Source organism: Bos mutus, chromosome 15, assembly GCF_027580195.1.
Source record: "Bos mutus isolate GX-2022 chromosome 15, NWIPB_WYAK_1.1, whole genome shotgun sequence".
Classification (NCBI taxonomy): Eukaryota; Metazoa; Chordata; class Mammalia; order Artiodactyla; family Bovidae; genus Bos; species Bos mutus.
In genome coordinates, this window is record NC_091631.1 from 5793279 (window position 1) to 5811019 (window position 17741).

Consider the following 17741-nt stretch of genomic DNA (forward strand, 5'->3'; position numbering starts at 1 on the left):
GTGGATTGCCATTTCCTTCTCCAGGGGATCTTCCCGACCCAGGAATCGAACCCGGGTCTCCTGCATTGCAGGCAGGAGCCACCAGGGAAGCCCATGGTCCTAAGTGTTTTACAAATACTGTCTCTTTTCACTTCATAAAAAGTAATATTATCTACATTTTACAGACCAGGAAACTGAGAGACAAAGAGATTAAATAACTTGCTTGTGACGCAGCCAGTAAGGGGCAGGGTTAGAGTTCCAACCCAGAAGCCTGCTCTGGGTTTACGCTCTCAACCCCTCCCTCCACCTCTAGATGCTTCTGCCAGTCAGCGTGCGGGGGTCTCTTCCTGTCTGTCCGGGTGGCACTTGGCAGCCTCTCTGCCTGGGACACCCTTCCTTCCCTTCTGCTCAGCAAGCTCTCCTTCAGCTTTTCCCCTCTCCTTCTTTCAGAGCTGGCTCAGATACTGGCTCTGCCGGAACGTTCTCCCCAACTTCCTCTCCCGGGGGCTAGCTGCTCCCACGCTCAGGCCCTCCCTTGGTTATTCTGGGCCACTGGCGCTGGTTTACGACTCAGTATTCCCCACTAGCCCAAGTGCCCCCGGGACCACGTTACTCGTAACTGCATCCCCAGGGTCCAGAAGCGCCGGACGTGGTTTGAAGAGTGAACGGAGGGGACAGTGAACGGTCCAGGCGCAGCCTCCTGGGTCAGGCTGAGAGGGCAGGGCTCTGGGCCGGCACAGTGTCCCAGTGGCCAGCCAGGTCCTGAGCCCTTTTCCTGCCAGTTGCTGCTGTGGGCTGAGCTCGTGTCTCAGAGGCACAGGGTGAAACTGATCCCCGATGGGGATGTCGATACGCCTCCCTCCACGCCTTGCCGAGAGACTTATGAAGCCCCTGCTGGCCCCCGCCTTCCTCTTCTCTTGTGACTGGTCCCTCCTGTCGCCTTCTCCTGTGTCTGCAGCAGGCCGTCACTCCCCATCTGCTAGGAGCAGCATTCCACTCTTTATCCCTCATTCAAAATTTAACTCCTCTGAAATCTTCTGACCACGCTGCTTCTTCCTCCTTCATCTATGAGAAGATCTTAGAATCAGCTGTCAGCCTCCTGGGCCCCACTCTACTTTCCAGGCTTCCTGCACTCCATACAGAGTTGTTGTTGTTGTTTTCCTGCACCTACAATCTCCCTGAGAGGTTACCAGGGTCAAAGGTCTTTTCTGAGGATTTGGACTCAAAAGGTCCAGATGTATTCTTCCTCTGACTGGCTATGCAACCTCAAGCCAAGTCTCTTACCCTGGGTGGGCCTCAATTTCCCCAACAGATTAAGGGGGATAACACCATCTCGTCTTGCTCGGGGCACTACTGCAGACTTGAATGAAAAAGTGTTCATGGTAACCCATTCCTTGGTTTGCCAAAACTTTAAAGACAGAAAGTAACTCCAGAGGCCTAAAACTCAGAACACTCACTCTGGAGCACCATTTGGTTACAACTATCTAAGCGAATGTGGGTTCAATCCCTGGGTCGGGAAGATCCCTGGAGGAGGAAATGGCAACGCGCTCCAGTATTCTTGCCTGGGAAATCCCACAGACAGAGGAGCCTGGGGGGCTACAGTCCATGGGGTCACAAAGAGTCGACTGCGACCAAGGGACTAAACAACCACAACAGCAAATCAAAGCTGCAGACGCACCGCGCGACACGCACGCCGGTGGGCAGAGCACACAGGGAGCCCTGGGCCAGGGCCATCTCTGAAGGATTACCTGCAATGGGAAAAAACCTGCCAACCACCTAAATGTCCATCAGCAGGAGACGGTAAATAAGCTGCTGGACAGTTACAAAAGGAATAGTATATAACAATTAAAGCAGGTTCACGCTAGAGCTCAGGTTTCAAGACAGTTAAATCTCCAAAACAATATGGAGGGGAAAATCTAAATTCAGAATATCAACGATACACCATTTTAACTCAAAAGGCAAAACCGTACCAAGCCGTACGACGTGTTGCTATGGATGCGTATATACGCGGGGAAAATATCTTAAAACAGGCACGAGAGTCTAAACACCCCAATCAGGGCTGTGGTTTCCTCTGGGGAGGGAGACAGGGAGGCCTTCGTCTCTATCTACGGTATGTTGGTAAGATCTAGCCAAGCTAACTGGTAGGTGTTATTCTGTATAATTTCCTCGTGGCAAAAACTTAATGTTTTAAAAAATATTTTTATAAATTTTTTTACAGATTTTTTAATATATATATTAAAAAAAAAAAGACCCCTCAGAGGGAGAACAGTTCCTGAGGGCTGCCCGGGTCCGTCCTGCAGGGATGGGTTTTGGCCGCGGCGTGGAACCCTGAGCATGCCCCACGCTGCCTCACAGTAGGAAGCCCACGTCGGTGGGGCCGGAAGAGAGGTCTCCCCTGGAAGGGGAGGGCGAGCGGGTGACAGGCTGTCAGTGGGGTGTCTGTGTGGGCCAGGAGCAGGAACCAGCTTGCCCCCTTTCACAACCACCCCCGCTTCAGTAAAATGTCAGCAAGCTGGGGAAGGGCGGGTGGAGAGACAGGCAAGCTGTTAACCCGCGAGATGCTGGGGCGTGGGCGGTGCGGGCCCAGGCTCCTAGACAGCTATTTTGGCTCAGCCCTGGCAGGGGAGAGACCTCCGAGTGGGCGCTCGGAGCGGGTGCCCGGCCAGGCGCAAGCAAGGAGAGGTTCCAGAGTGGGGCGAGAGGGCTCAGGCCCCACCTCTCTCAGACCTCGCCCCAGGAGGCCTGGTGCACTCTGCTCTCCCGGGCCACAGGCCACTCACTGACCACCCCCCAGGGCTCCTTGAGTGTGTCCCTTGAGTCATCTGTTCCCTGCGCTCTGAAGGCCAGATGAAAAGCCCCAGGCTTGCTCCTCCACTCCGGACCCAGCCAGGGAGCCACAGGGCCTCCTACTTACAAACATGGTCTCTCCACCTGCGGGTCCGCCCGCCCCAGCCTGGCCTTGATCTCCCAGGAGTGAGGATCCTGGTGGCAGTCCTCCCGTGGGGCTGGGGCACAGACCACGCGGAGGTCTTACTCCACTCCCACGCAGGAAAGATCTCTCGCTTTCAAGAAGCCCTCAAACCCCTTCTTAGACTCTACCAGTTTGGTGATGGGATAATAAAAGAATAGAAGTAGGGAGGGCCAGTATGTCCGAGGGCAGCCTGGTGTTTGGAAAGATACTTGGCTCTGGGCTCCAGCATAAACTGTGTGACCCTGGGCCAGGAGCCTTGATGGCCTCTCTGAGCCATGGGGTCTTGTATGTAAAATGGGAATGAAATCAACTACAAGGTTGTTGGGCGGATTACATGAAACGATGGACTTTCAACCTTCTGGTAACTGTGAATCGCCGGAGAAGGACGAGCAAGCACATCCCTGGCGTCCAGGTTGGGGGGGGGGGCGGGCGTGCTTGTCTCCTCAGCCCTCCCCACTCCCCCAGGCCCCAGAGCCTCAGGTCGCCTCAGACCTGCTCTCCGCCACTGAACCCTGCCTCTGGGGTCTCAGCTAGGAAGGGGGCCAAAAAGATGGCAGGATGCGTGCTCCTCAGAGGCATCTGTGTGGTTGCTGCTCTGACCTGCCCCCTGCCACCTGAAACCACCTTCACAGGCTCCTGCCTATGAGACTGGAGTGCCAGGGGGGCCCTGGGCCGAGACCCCTGGGCGTGGGGAACCACACTGCAGCCCTGCGTGGGGCTGACACCTGAAGGGCCCCAGGGGCCCCACCCAAGCGGAGGTTCAGAGGCAGCAGTTTGGTGGGGGCACCCCCCGGAAATGCACCCTGATCTCGCCCAGGATGAGGGAGACGCTGAGCCTGGATGCAGGCGCGGGGGGTTCCCCACAGGCCCACCGAGAGAATCACTCAGGTGGCAGCGGGGAGGAGGCGAGGGCGGGCAGGCCAGAAGGTGCCAGATTGAGGGTCTCTCAGAAAGCGGAGAGGCCTCCGGGGTTCTGGCATGGGGTACAAACTGACATGATCCTGGCGTCAGGGGACCGGCACTGGAGGCCCAGATGACCCCTCGCTAGCTGTGAGACCTCAGCCTGGCCGCTGCCCTGGGCCTCGGTCTTCAGAGGCAGGGAGGGGGGTCGGGTCAGGTGACATGGAGGCTCGCCCCCAGCCCGTCTCCTGCCACCTCCTGCCCAGCTGCGCCCTGGCGGCCAGAGTGTCAGCAGCAGGGGTCTCTGTGGGCCCACCCACAGGCCCGTGGCACCAGAGCAAAGCAGGCGAGGGGATGTCCCCATCACGCCCGGCCCTCGGTGGTAGCTGTCGCCCCCTTGTGTCACTCTGGCGACACTGCAGGAAAAAGGTCCCCTCGGCTTGAGGACCTGGGAACCTGCTTGCCTTGGTCAAGTGCCCACTCGCCTCCCACTCTGCTCGGGGGGTGACTGGTGGATCCTGGAGAGGGCTCCAAAAGCGGCGGAGGGAAGGCCTGGTTCTCCGTCTCCCAGGGCCACTAGGCCCTTCCCCTGTCCTTGCTGAGGAGGACACCCACTCTTGTGCTCTCTTTTGCCAAGTGACAGTCCCGGGTGGCTCTACATCCTAGGATCTGACCTTTCTGGAGGACAGCATGGAGGGGAAAAAAGTGCCAAGAGCTGCCCACGCCCCTCCCCTGCCCATTAAGCCAGAGCTGCGTGTGTGGCAGCGGGGGAAGACCATGGGTGACACCCGCGCCCGGCCAGGCCAGCCCCCACTGGCACCCGGTGTTGGGTGGGGGAGTGGGCGGTCCCGGCCAGGCCAGCCCCCACTGGCACCCGGCATTGAGTGGGGGAGTGGGCGGTCAGGTGAGCCAACCCGCAGTTCACATGCCAAGGCCCCTTTTTCTTCCCAAACCCAGGGGCCCTGGCTCACACCGGCCTCCCCTGGCCCCTGGGGCCGCTCCCAGAATTAGCCTGAGCGAGACAAACCACTCAGAGAGGCGCCTTTTGCACCCAGACAGCCGGGCGCCAGAGTCCGGGCTCCTGCCTCTGAACGTGAAGCGTCCCTCAACACGTCCCTTCCGACCGTTGCAAAACCAACCCCAACTGGGGCTGCTGTTGCTCAGGCTGCCTGGCGGGCAGCCTCCGCCATCTGGACTCCAGGTTCACGCTCACTGGGCCCGGAGTGTGGCATCACCTCTAAATGGGGCCTATTGTCTCCGACTCATCCCACAGGTGTGCCTCCTGCCCTCCGGGAATGATTGACTTTAAGCAGGATAAAGGGCAGGGCGGGTACACCCCATGCTCGGGCTCCCATGGGCTCTGCGGGCTGAGGCTCCTTCCGTCTAGACGGGTGAACGGTCAGGTAATTTCTGATGCCCCTGGGGTGCCAAACCAGTTAATCCACCAGCTGTGTGACCTGCCCAGGGTCAGGCTGCTGGCATAGGGCCAGAAGCTGGAGGGCGTCCTCTGGAGGTGAGCTCTGGAAGAGGAGGAAGAGGAGGCAGTTAGCTTCCCTCCTACTTCCGACTGACCACCCCTCAGGCCAGGAGGCTGAAAGGTCAGAAGAGGAAAACCCAGATGCCCAGTACGGTGGGGCCTACACCTCCTCATAGGGAGAGGCTGATGGTTCCCAGCAAGGACAGGGAGACGTGGAATGGAGCTGGGGAGGAGCACGGCTCAGCCATGTGTCTTCCTGGGCTAAATAAAAAAGGAGATGTGGCACACTGCTCCCCAGCTTCCAGACGGTGAACCTGTGAGAGGCTGGTGTGAGAGGCTGCGGTAGGCTTTAAGGGAGATGCCAAAGAGGCTGCCAGGCGGAGATCGTCCTCCTCCTGACCACACCAGAGATGGTAAACACGCAGCCCATGTACCTTCGCTACCCCTCCCAAGCCCACGGCGGAGTATTAGTGGATTCCAGACCTCTACCATCAAGCCAAGATCTGAAAGCTAGTGGATTCTAGACCTCTACCATCGAGCCAAGATCTGAAAGCTAGTGGATTCTAGACCTCTACCATCGAGCCAAGATCCAAATGCTAGTTGATTCTAGACCTCTACCATCGAGCCAGATCCAAATGCTAGGGGATTCCAGACCTCTACCACCAAGCCAAGATCTGAATGCTAGTGGATTCTAGACCTCTACCATCGAGCCAAGATCGGAAGGCAGAAGACTCAGCGCAGCATCTGCAGCTACCACCAATCTATTCGCTATTCTCTCTCCCAGCCATGGTCTATTCGTGAAACGGGACCGTTGGTCCCAAGGCCTGAAGTGTGTATGGGGCGGGGGGCGGAGAGGAGGAAAGCAAGGTGGGGGCTGATCATCACAGGGCGGAGGCCCAATGAGCAGCAAGAGCTGGGCTGAGGATGAGCTCAGCGCCTGAGGAAAGACGGCGGACTGGGTTCAGCTGGGGGCACTGGGGAGTTTCACCTGAGGCTGGCAACCAGAAAGAGGGCAGGACCAGGCGATACTGTCAAGAGGCGGTGCCACTGCAGTGCACCGTTCCCACTACCCGTCCCACCCTGCCTCCAGTCAGAGCAAGGGGACAGAGATCAGCCCCGGGAGACATCTGACTCTCTGACTCCAAGCCTGCCAGGAGGAAGTCTTTGCCCCCGGCTGCCCCCCCCCCGACTCTACGGGGTTTTCCAAACACATTCATTTCTTTATGCCCGCTGCCCGAGCACAATGCTACCAGGCAGGGACACTCCTGCCATGCTTCCAGAGGGGCTGTTGCAGGTTCTTCTCATTCACTAACCTATCAGATCGCTTACCATCCCCAGAGGGACGTAATACGATGGCTCTCAAACTTGGAAGCACTTTAGAAACACTTGGCAAGTTGTAGAAAATGCCCAGTCCCACCTCCAGACCTGATGAGTCAGACATGCCCAAGTAAGAGCTAGGAATCTGTACTTCCTAAAGGTCCTGAGGTCACTGTGACGTTCTGTTTGGTAGAGAGAAAAGGATGCGGGTTTTGGAATCAGACTAGAGTTCAAACTCTGTCTATGACTTTTAAACTTGCTGTGTGACTCTGGGCAAACTACTCATCTCTTTGAGCCTGTGTTCCTCTCATCTATAAAAACGGGAGAAGTTAATACCCATCCTGGTTATTTGAGAGACTGATGTAAAGGTACCGGTCGTTCTCCCGCTTCTTTTTCTTCCTCCTGAGGGGTTGCTGCTATGTGCGCAAGCCTGTGCCCTTCACGAGGGACGCAGCCACAGGCCAGAAGAGCCCGGCACTTGGTGCCCTGTGGGCAGGGACAGGAAGCCTCTGGCGGAGCCCCCCCCTCCGCCCTACGAGCCTGTGAACACTGGAGGCTACATCCTGCGGAGCTGGGTGTCAACTGCTCCCCCTTGCAGGGCTGTGGGTGACAAGACAGAGGCAGGAGTCGCTTTGCACCCTTTCCCATTTGATGTGACACTGAAGCCTGCACGGTTTGCCAAGGGCCTACGGAGGGAGCTCCACCTGCCCGTGTGAGGATCCAGACCTGCAGGCTTGGCGACACAGTGCAGAGGCAAAGAGCAGGGCCCTGGTTAGGGCAAGGCAGCCAAAGGGCGCAGGTCCGCATCACAGGGACGCCAACCTGTACAGGAAAAAGCTGCCCATGTTATTGGTGGGTGAGGTCACCCCTGGGGAAGGGGCAGGCCAAAGCTCGGGGCGTGGGGGGGCCCCAGTACCATGAAGCCTGGACAACTGAGGGCAAGCGAGCTGGAGGCCCTGGGCATACTCCAAGTGGTCAGAGTCCAATTTGAGTTGGCGCTGGGGTCCTGAGCTGATTGGCTGCAAGCTCCGCGGCGCTGGAGAAGGCCAGGGTAAGCCAGGAGAAAACCCAGGGAGCCAGGTGGCAGTACTCACTGGGCTCCACCTCCTCTCACCTTACACCCGGACTGCAGGGGCAGGAAGCGGCTCCCGGGCCAGCACACAGGCCCCGGGCCGCCTTCCACTCAATCTTTCCACACCCTCCCCCAGAGTCCTGGTCAAAGCCCTGTCACAGGCACAAGATGGTCACATTTGGCGCGCTGGGGGAGGGGGTGAGACGGAGCTTGAAAGAACCAGCACCCATCCCCTTCCCAGCAAGACTAGATGGGGGTAGGGGGGTATGTGCCTACTCCCCAGCAGAGGTTGTGGGCCTCCCTGCTAATTCAGAGCAGTGTAGAACAGGTGGTCAGACCACCCCCTACCCCAAAGAGCAGCTTAAAATGCCCAGCGATTAAATCGGCGACCAGGGCTGCGGGGACAGGCATGGGTCGTGACAGTACGATCCAGGAGACCACGTTCTGCGGATGCCATGCACCGCGGTGGTAGGCAACCCAGCCACCCGGAGGACCAGGGTGACGACGACGACATGACTGCCCACCTCTCTGGGGCCAAGAGACTCAGAGGGCGCCCGGTTCCCATCAGTGCCAAGAAAAGGGAGCGTGACTAGTCGTGGGGGCCCGGCCCGCTGGTGCCAGGGAGTTAGGTGATTCTGCCTCTGCTGGAGAGCTAGAAGCCGCCCCTGTCTCAGTACCCCAGGGAAAGCGCGCTGAGCTGCCGGTGCCAGAGAATGACACCCCTCACCCACCCGTTGACAGTGCCCGGACGCCAGGGGCGGAGCCCCCCATGCAGAGCCCAACGCCAAGACAGCCCAGATAGCCAGCGCGCGGGGATACCCCGCCCGGGTCAGCACCAGGTGGCCGAGGGATGCTTCCCGCCGCCGCCGCCGCCGCCGCGCTCACCTGTGCCCGAAAAGCCGCAGCCCTGGGAAGCGCCGCTTGCTCAGACGCCGCGGCGCCTTGTCCGGCTCGGGACCCGCGTCGCGCTCGGAGCCGCTGGACGAGGCGGAGGCCGACTCGGAGTCGCTGCTCCGAGCCTCGGGGCTGCCGTCCCGCGGCTCCATCCGGCCCTAGCCCCGGCCGGCGGCGGGCCCGCGGGAGACGCCCATGCTGGGCCGGCGGCCGGGGCTCAGCAAGCCGGCTCCTCAGCGCCCGCCTCGGCCATGGCGCGCGCTGACTCCGCCCGCCCCGCGCCGCGCGCCCCCGCGCCCCACGCCCAGGTGCCGGGGAAGCGGCCGCTGCGGCTCCAGGAAGTGCCGCCAGCTGCGGCCGCAGGACCCCGCATAGCTGGCCGGGCCGCTGCCTGCCCCGCCGCCGAGCACGCCCCCTCGGTTACGCGGCGGCGCCCGGCCCGCCGCGCCCTCTGCCGGCGGCCCGCCGAGACGCAAGCCGCCTGGGCCACCAGAAGGGCGGGGCGGGACCGAGAGGACGGGGGGGTGGAGCCGCCGAGGCCACGCCCACGAGACCAAGCGGCTGCCCCGCCCACAAGCCCGAGCGGGTCCACCGCCCACGAGCCCGAGCGGCTGCCCCGCCCACTAGCCCGAGCGGGTGCGCCGCCCGGATCCGATCGAGTCTGCAGCTTGACACGCCCGCGCGGCGCGCGAACCCGGACACGCGCAACCTTGTTTTCTTCCTCTCAGCCCCCGCTCCCCCCGCCCCCACCGGACCACACACATGCTCACAAGTGAACACTCGCGAGGGGGGCTATCACCCCCTCCCTTCCCACGTCTACAGGGAGTAGACGCCTCTTTCGCACACCCGGTGCCTGTCACGGCCACTTACGGCAGCTCCACCCCTACTCGCTCGGCTCTCCGAAATCACGCCCACGGGAACAAAATTCACACGGCGCTCCCGGTACACACGGAAACAAACACGCCTCACACACGATCACGCTTACCCATTACTCAGTCGAACACTTCCCACCCCCAGTTTCTCACACTGAAGAGATTTTATACGAGAACCAAAGTCACTGAAGGACCCTGGCGCACACCAGTGACACGTTTGTTACCCAAATTCATCTTTCCACAGCTCTTCAAGGCTATTTCTAACACTGTCACACTCCTGGTACATGGCACTTTCCCAACACAATATGCGATGGGACCTGTAGATCTCTTATGCCACAGGACTCACCTGCACGTCTCTTACACACACATAAATACGTACACAAAAGGAAGGACTGCACTGTCATTCCCCAACATACATGCTGTCAGCGAACACAAAGGTCTTTCTTGTATGCTCAAATATAACCCAGGACAATGGCTACATGTTGTTGCATCCCCCTTAAGTATATTTTGTGCATTTGTGCTCAGTCGCATCGAACAGTTTGTGACTTCAGGGACTGTAGCCCATCAGGCTCCTCTGTCCACGGGATTTTTTCCAGGCAAGAATACTGGAGGGGGTTGCTAGTTCCTCCTCCAGTGGATCTTCCTGACCCAGGGATTGAACCCGTGTCTCCTGTGACTCCTACCTTGCCAGGTAGATTCTTTAGCACTGAGTCACCTGGGCTTCCCTCCATATACCTTACTCACCCAGAAATATACCTCACAGACATACAAACACAGCCCCTCAGACAGCGAAGTGTGTCCCCTTCTAGAGATGAGGAAAACCGTTGGAACCAGAGCAGTCACCTGTGGTTGGCAAGGCCAGCACACACACACTTGGGAATCAGCAGCTCAGGGGTTGCCTCTGATAGCTCCTGCAGGGCTGACGGGAGGAGGCCAGGCGGCTGGAGAGTATGGTCTTCTCCCTCCAGCACTGCCACCCTGATGCCCATATGAGGTGCCCGCTGTTTCTGTTAGCACTCCTCTCTGCAAAGCCACATCCTGTGTCACTTCACTTTCACCCTCTCTGGGGTTCTGGCAGCCCATTTTCCAGCCTCAGCCAGCTACATATAGCCAGTGCTGGGAGCTGTGACATGTGGGCAAGCCTGCCGTTTGGAACCAACAGTCACCATCCTGAAGCTCAGAACCTTCTCCTGGCTTCCTTCAAGTTTCCTCCTGACCTGGACCAGGTATGGGGTACCACCCCCTGGAGTGCTCCCACCAGCAGCAGGTGCCACAGCAGCAGTGAAATCCCCCAGGGGGCTGGACATGGTCCTCCTCGGGTGCCTGGGACCCTTTGGGAAAGTTTCCCAATGGCTCTGACGGACCTCTGAGCGGGGAGATCAGAGGCAGCTAAGACCCTGTTGATTCTGTGCAAGACATGCACAGCCACATTCCTGTGGGGGCTTCTCTTTCCAGATCCCATTGCTGTTAGCTCCCTCGACTCCGCCTTCTGCAAGCTCAGCCCCCTGCCACACCGCCCCCCAGCAATTCAAACATCAGAGCCCCTCTTACGCTGCCAAGAAGCCCTCTGTCCTTTTCTGAGCCTCTGCAGAGCCACTGGACACAGGGAGAGAGGTAACCCCACTTCTGCGGACTCCCCCACCCCAGATAAAAGACTCATGGACGGATTGAGGGCCAAAGGTCCTTGTGCCCATTCTCAGGCCGCCCAAGTACCTACTGAGACTGGGGGACCTCGGCTGGGATCTGTGGGACGTCCCAGGAGCGGTAGCGCCACATCTGTCTCAGAGCCCCGGGCCGCTCCCCTTCTTCGGTCGCCAGAAGCTCCGCGGGGCCCAGAGCTGCAGCCTCATCGCAGCCTCCCCCAGTACTGCGGCCGGCCCCCCGTGCGCTCATCCTGCCCGGCGACTCTCTTCCTCTTTCGGCACTTCCTGACCCGGGGGCCCTGCGAGAGGCCAGCCGGCTGCCCCAGAGAGGACCACAGGCCTCACAGACGCCTTCCGCTGGCCAGGGCAGGAGGCTGGCGGGCAAGAAGGGCTTGCCAGCCCGAGAGGGCGAGAGGCAGGTGAGGACAAGCCCAGCCCAGCAGCCGAGAGACAATACCAAGTCAGAGGCTGCCAGGCAGCCGGCAGGCTTGCCCAGGCTGGGATCTGAACCTCGGCCCCCGTCTGGCCTCCCTCTCTGCCTAACAGCTCTGATCTTCACCTTTTGGTCCTGCCGAGGCCACCCGCTTCATCGCCACCACCAGGTGCCCTGTGCCCAGCCTGCACGCAGCTCTGTCTCCACTCAGCCCTGTGAGCACCACACCGCCTAACACAGGATCAGGCATACAGAATGTGGCGGAGTTTCCAGGACTGGAACTAGAAGATGTGGTCCTACATCCTGTTTCTTCCCCTTACCAGCTGTGTACCCTGGTCCGAGAGGTCTGTCTCTCCAAGTTCACCTGAAATCCTTTTAGGAATAAGGTAGGGAATAGACTAGGGAACACGCGTGTCAGGGAGCTTTTTTGAGCCTTGATTTTCTTATCTGTAACGTGGAAGGGGGCACTAGTAATAACTAAGCTCGTGGAGTTTTTTGTTGCTGTCGTTTCGTCGGTAAGTTGCGTCCGACTCTTTGCGACCCCATAGGCTATAGCCCATCAGGCTCCTCTGTTTGTGGGATTTCCCAGGCAAGAATACCAGAGTGGGTTGCCATTTCCTTCTGCAGGGAATCTTCCCGACCCAGGGATTGAACCTGCATTTCTTAGTTTTAGGAGGATTAAATAAGAGGCAAAAGGGTTTATAAATTAATTCATTCAATAAACAGTTACTGAGTGTCTTCTGTGCATCAGGCTCTGTATCAGACTAGACAGCAGGGTGCAAGGAATGAGCGCTCTAACCTCATGTTGCTTAAATTCTATTCTAAACAAATCCCATATGAAAGAATGGCAGGTGACAAGATGAGATGAGCTACAGAGAAAAATGAAGCCAAGGTGAAGGGGGAAGAGGAGGATAATGGAGATGCTATTTAGGGAGGGGGACTGGGAAGGCCTCCCTGAAGAGGTAACGGTCGAGAACAGATTCAAATGAACTGAGAGAGCAAATGGTGTGACTACCTGGCAGAACAGCAGTCCAGGTGGAAGGAGCAGTCAGAGCAAAGGCCCTTTGAGCAGGAATGTACTGGATGTGTCTAAAGAACAGCAAAACGGCCACACTGGGTGGACGTTGAGGCCGTTTCTGAGAATTTGCTAAATAAATAGTAAGGCATGCACTTACTCTTTATTATTAGGGTTGGTTCTGGGGTGGAAATCATACCTTCCTCAAGCACTCTTTCAATCACGCTGCTCTATAATTAGTTCTTCAGCTCTATATGTGTTTGTTACGCTGTAAATTTCTCGAGGACAGAAACGGTGTCAGTTCAGTTCAGTTCAATAAATATCGACACTACAGAACCTGCAGACACAGGAAACGTACACCGTGCCCTTCCAGCCCTTAGAAACCTCATCTGGGGACTTCCTTGGTGGTCTGGTGGCTAAGACTCTGTGCTCCTGATGCAGGGGGCCAGGGTTTGATCCCTGGTCAGGGAACTGGATCTCACATGTCAGAACTAAAATTCTGCGTGCCGCAACGAAGACCCGATACAGCCAAATACATAAGTAAACAAATATTAATTAAAAAAAAAAAGAAACCTCCGTCTGGTGCTGTAATCACCTTGTGGCCCTCATGACTGGAACTTAATATTTCTCATTAACTATTTGTTTCATAAATCACGCTATGTCATGAATAAGTAATACTTGGTAATAATAATAATGATAAATAGCTAATATTTCTTGGACATTACTGTGCCCCAAACCTTTGAATTCCTGCGACAACCTTATGACATAGATCTTGTTATTTACCCCCTTTGACTGATGGGGAGCCTGAGGCACAGAGCGGCTAAGCTCATTTGTCCAAGGGGACCCAGCCTGTGAGTGGTAGAAATAAGACTTCCACCCCTGAGTCGGTGCTTGTGAAAAAGACATCCTCTTGTCCCTCTGGGGTTGGGAACAGAAACAGGTAATGCCGCTGAGTCTTGGCACCCCCTTTCCCAGGGCTTCTACCTCCAGCCCATCATCCTGCCTCAATCAAGGCAGGTCCTGTGTGCTGTAAAGCCCCAACAGAGACTCTGCCAGCCAGGCCAAGGCCTGTACTAGAAGGAGGCTGTTGCAGGGCCTTGTCTTCACCCCCCCACCCCCCAGGGATTCTGGAAGTAGCTTGAACAGTTAAACAGAGGAAATGGGGCTGGGCTTGTTTTCAGTGAGGCTTCTGGCAGCCCTGGAGCAGCAGAGAGCAGGAAATGTGACTCCTGGAGGGGGGAAGCCAGGCAGGCTGGGGACTCTGAGAGGCAGAGCAGCCTGGCGGTGGACCACGGCCCCCTTGGGCTTGTACTCACTGAAGCTGTTGGTGCTTTGCAGGTGGGGTGGGGAGGACGAGGCTGGAAGGGACAGGTGCACAGGGCCGGGGAGAATGCCCTTGGCAGTTCCTGGGACAAGGTGTGCCAGCACTGGGGATCTGGGGACCCCTCAGAATCCACGCAGATACTCACAGGAAGAGGAATCTGGGTAAGAAAATTATTCTGGGCTTGGTTGAGGCCCCAGAGGATGGGGTGTTCTACTTTCCATGGCCTGGATGAGCAAGTGGGAGCTGGGGAAAAGAAATGTACCAGGGCACCAAACACTTAAGCCACGATCTGGACAGCCTCTGCTCTCAAAACCAGCCAAGCCAACCTCCTTGGCCTGACCTTCAGGGCTCCTTATGTTCTGGTTCCTTTCGTTTTGGCCTCTTGGTCCAAGTTTTCCCTGCAGAGATTTTGCTCTCAGCTCACACCATGCTGGTGCCTGCCTCTTAGTAAGTACTCAGTAAGCATTTCTTCCCTCTTTCTTCACACTTCCTTTAACACGCTGCCCTCACCCCGCCACTCCATTCTGCTTCCCTTGCCCCATCTGCCCGTAGAGCTTGGCCAATCTGAACCTCCATCTTGCAAAACCCCGGTCCCCAAAGCAAAACAAAAAAACGGGAAGGTGGAAAGAGTCGGGTCAAACCCCAGCCCTTGCTGTGCAATGGTGGGCAAATCACTTAACATCTCTGGGTTGGACCAGACGGTTTCTAAGATCTTGTCCAGCTCTGACAGTTTCATCTGAATCTCCTTCCCTGATCTTCAGGTTTCCACTCATTCATTCATTCATATGACACATATTTTATAAAGACCTACTAAGTGAAAGGGGACAACAGAGGATGAGATGGTTGGATGGCATCACCGACGCGATGGACGTGAGTTTGAATAAACTCTAGGAGTTGGTGATGGACAGGGAGGCCTGGCGTGCTGCAGTCCATGGGGTCGCAGAGAGTCAGACACGACTGAGCAACTGAACTGAAGTGTCGAATGCTGTTTTAGAGTCAGTCCTCCTACCTAACTGATGTCCCTATGACACTCATCTTTTTTTTTCCCCCAGATACTCCTCCATTATATGACCTTTTCTGCATATGAAGTCTTATCTCCTTACAGGATTCCTGACCCCAGTGTTGCTTCTGGCTCCATGCTGGATGCATAGGATGTGCTTAGTAACTTCCTATGGAAGTTGAAATGAGCTGAATATAGGAGCCCAACAAGCGGAGCAGAGGGAGGGAGCTGGCTTCCTGTTTGCTTGAGTGGCTGTGGTGAGACATGGGGGATTTTTGGAGCCCATGTCCCTTCCCGCCAGCTAAGTCTGTGATCCAGGTACCTGGTGGAGTCCTTGGGAGCAAGCTAGAGCCCCAAAGCACCTGCTGAGCCACAGAGGAGACAGATGTACCTGAGCTGGGCTGCAGGTGCTGCTGGTTACTGACAGATGGAATTTTGATTAGGCTCCTTCTGGGTAGCCTCATTAAAGTCATGTGTGGGAGGAAATCTGGAGGAGGGCCTGGGGGCCCTTTCCCTCTGGGGCAAGAGAGCTGTGAATATAGCACGGGTACCTCCAGAGTCATGGGTGGTCCCTCAAACCATGATCCCTCTTGGAAACTGTCCTTCAGCACTTCCCAGGTCCCCAGGCTGGGGGAGGGGGGCGTAGGGAAGGGGAGAGGAGCCTAAATGTCTGTCCCTTGCTTGGGGTTAGCTGGATCTGCCCTCAGGAGCTTTCTGCTGCTTCCAGCTTGGATGGTAGCACCAGACCTCCCAGGGCAAGATAAGCAGGCCCTTCAAGCTTCTCATCCCCATCTGTTGGATCACAAGCTCTGATTGCAGAACCACCTTCCAGCCCCCACCCCTCTGCTTTTATCCCTCCCAGGGATCTGTGCACTTAGTACAGAGCCAGGAGGAAAGCTCCCTAACGATGAACGTCCAGGCCTTGGGAGCCTGCAAAGGGCTTTGGAGTGAAACTGACCTGAGTCTGGATTCTGGCTCTCCCAGTTACTGACTGGGGGACCTTAGCACATTGCTTAACGACTCTGAGGCTCAGTTTCTCATCTGAAAGATGCTGCCCAGCGGTCCTCGGATTCTCCCTCACTCTATGAATCCTGATTAGCTTTCCTTCCCCAAACATCCATAGGCCAAGAACCCCGGTTAAGCACAGAGGGGCCCAGCAGAAAACAAATCTGTTCCCAATGCGTTCTCTACCCATTTTGGGCATCCTCGAAGACACGTTTCCTCCCTAGCCTGTGCTAACCTTGTCTTTGAGACCTGGATCCTTGAGGGCTTCTCTCAATGCTCTGATCTGCAATGGCACTGGTAGAAGTGAAAATGAGACTCCAGCCCAGGCTTCCTGATGCCTTTTCAGCAGCACAGCAGAGAAGAACCTGTTCCAATGGCTCTGCTGGAACTGGTCTTCCCAGCTCCCCTCCAGAAAGGCCGCTGGTGCGAGAGGTGGGGGACATGGGATGCTGAGGGGGCCTGTCTCAAGCACCCTGAGCCAAAATAGGGTCTGATAAGGCCCACTTTCTGGAATCCCAATCCCGACACAGCTGCCTTCTCGATAAGCCTGGCCCCACCTCTGGGCACAGCCCTCCCTGCCGGCCTTTGACTCACTAGTCAGCAAGAACCTCGGGTCCCTGAGGGGAGGAAGGAGTTCCGGGCTGGGCCTGGGCCCCCGCCCTTCCCAAAGGAAGGAAAATGATAGACCCCCCAGCTTCCGGCTTCCTCTGGCAGTGGGCCCCCTCCTCCAGCTCCAGCTCAGCTCTCTGCCCCCGGTTTTTGCATTTTTAATTCAGGACAGAATGTGATCTCTTGCAGCTCCTTGCTTTATCCTGTTGCTATTTAAATTACAAATCGGCCCCATCTCCCTGTCACTCTTGGGTTATTTTTAGCTTCTGGTAAATAGCAGCAGGGAGAGTCGGATCAGGTGCCCCTCCCTCAGGAGCTTTGTACCCGCAGTCCCGTGCCCACAGCAGGGGGCACCCTCCCCTGCCAGCTGGCGCCCCGGGGCTCTTCCTCGAGCCTCTCTGTAGAGGCGGAGGGGGCAGGGGGAGGACTGCAGTCTGGGGACATGCACGCATGCTCAGGCTTTACACTTGCACTCAGTTGCTCAGTGATCTCCGACTCTTTGTGACCCCATGGACAATAGCCCTCCAGGCTCCTCTGTCCATGGGAGTCTCCAGGCAAGAATACTGGAGGGGGTTGCCATTTCCTCCTCCAGGAGATCTTCCCGACCCAGGGATCAAACCCGCATCTCTTGTGTCTCCTGCATCGGCAGGTGGATTCTTTACCACTAGCACTAGCTGGGAAGCCCTCCCTTTGTTGAACTCTTTCTCCCAGGTCTCACCAAGCATCCATCACTCCAGGCCAACTTTGTTCAGGGACCTTCCTGGCCTGCCCTGCACCCCCAACCCACAAGGAGATCCAGCTAGAGAGAGTAGAAGATCTAACTTGCTTCTCACTCCTGCTAAAAGTCAGGAACTTTACACGTCTTATTTCATCTTGCCAGCTACCTTCTGGAACAGGTATTACTGTTCCCATTTTCCATAGAGGAAATGAGGTCAGAGGTGAAAGTGACTTACTCAGCTAGGAAGGGGCAGAGCTGGAATTCGAACCCAGGTTTCTCTGACCCTGAAGACTGCATGCACAAGCATCACACTGTCTCTCTCAGTGCAATGCATGTACCACTGTGCTCAATGCCCAGGTTTGTTCCCAATGCCCACCATCAGCTGTCTTTCCCAAGTGTTTGTCTCATGCCATCTGCTGGATCAGGGGTTGGCAAACTACGGCCAGTGGACTACATCTAGCCCGCTGCCTGATTTTGTGTGGCTGTGAGCTAAGAATGGTCTTTGTTGGAAA

At 57.0% G+C, this 17741-nt stretch overlaps 1 protein-coding gene across 7 annotated transcripts in view; it reads right to left on the reverse strand.

Moving 5' to 3' along the window:
• DGKZ (diacylglycerol kinase zeta) overlaps positions 1-17741 on the reverse strand; it is a 43938-nt gene that overhangs the window by 21936 nt on the left and 4261 nt on the right. The window contains exon 1 of one of the 7 annotated variants that reach the window (XM_070383451.1): positions 11200-11390. The exons of 3 other annotated variants lie outside the window; for them this stretch is intronic. In XM_070383451.1, coding sequence (XP_070239552.1) covers positions 11200-11375 — 176 coding nt within the window. In that variant the 5' untranslated portion in view covers positions 11376-11390. Of the gene's footprint in view, positions 1-8601; positions 8966-11199; positions 11391-17741 lie in introns of those variants that run through there. 3 more of the 7 variants (XM_070383446.1, XM_070383452.1, XM_070383453.1) reach the window with 3 other exon arrangements.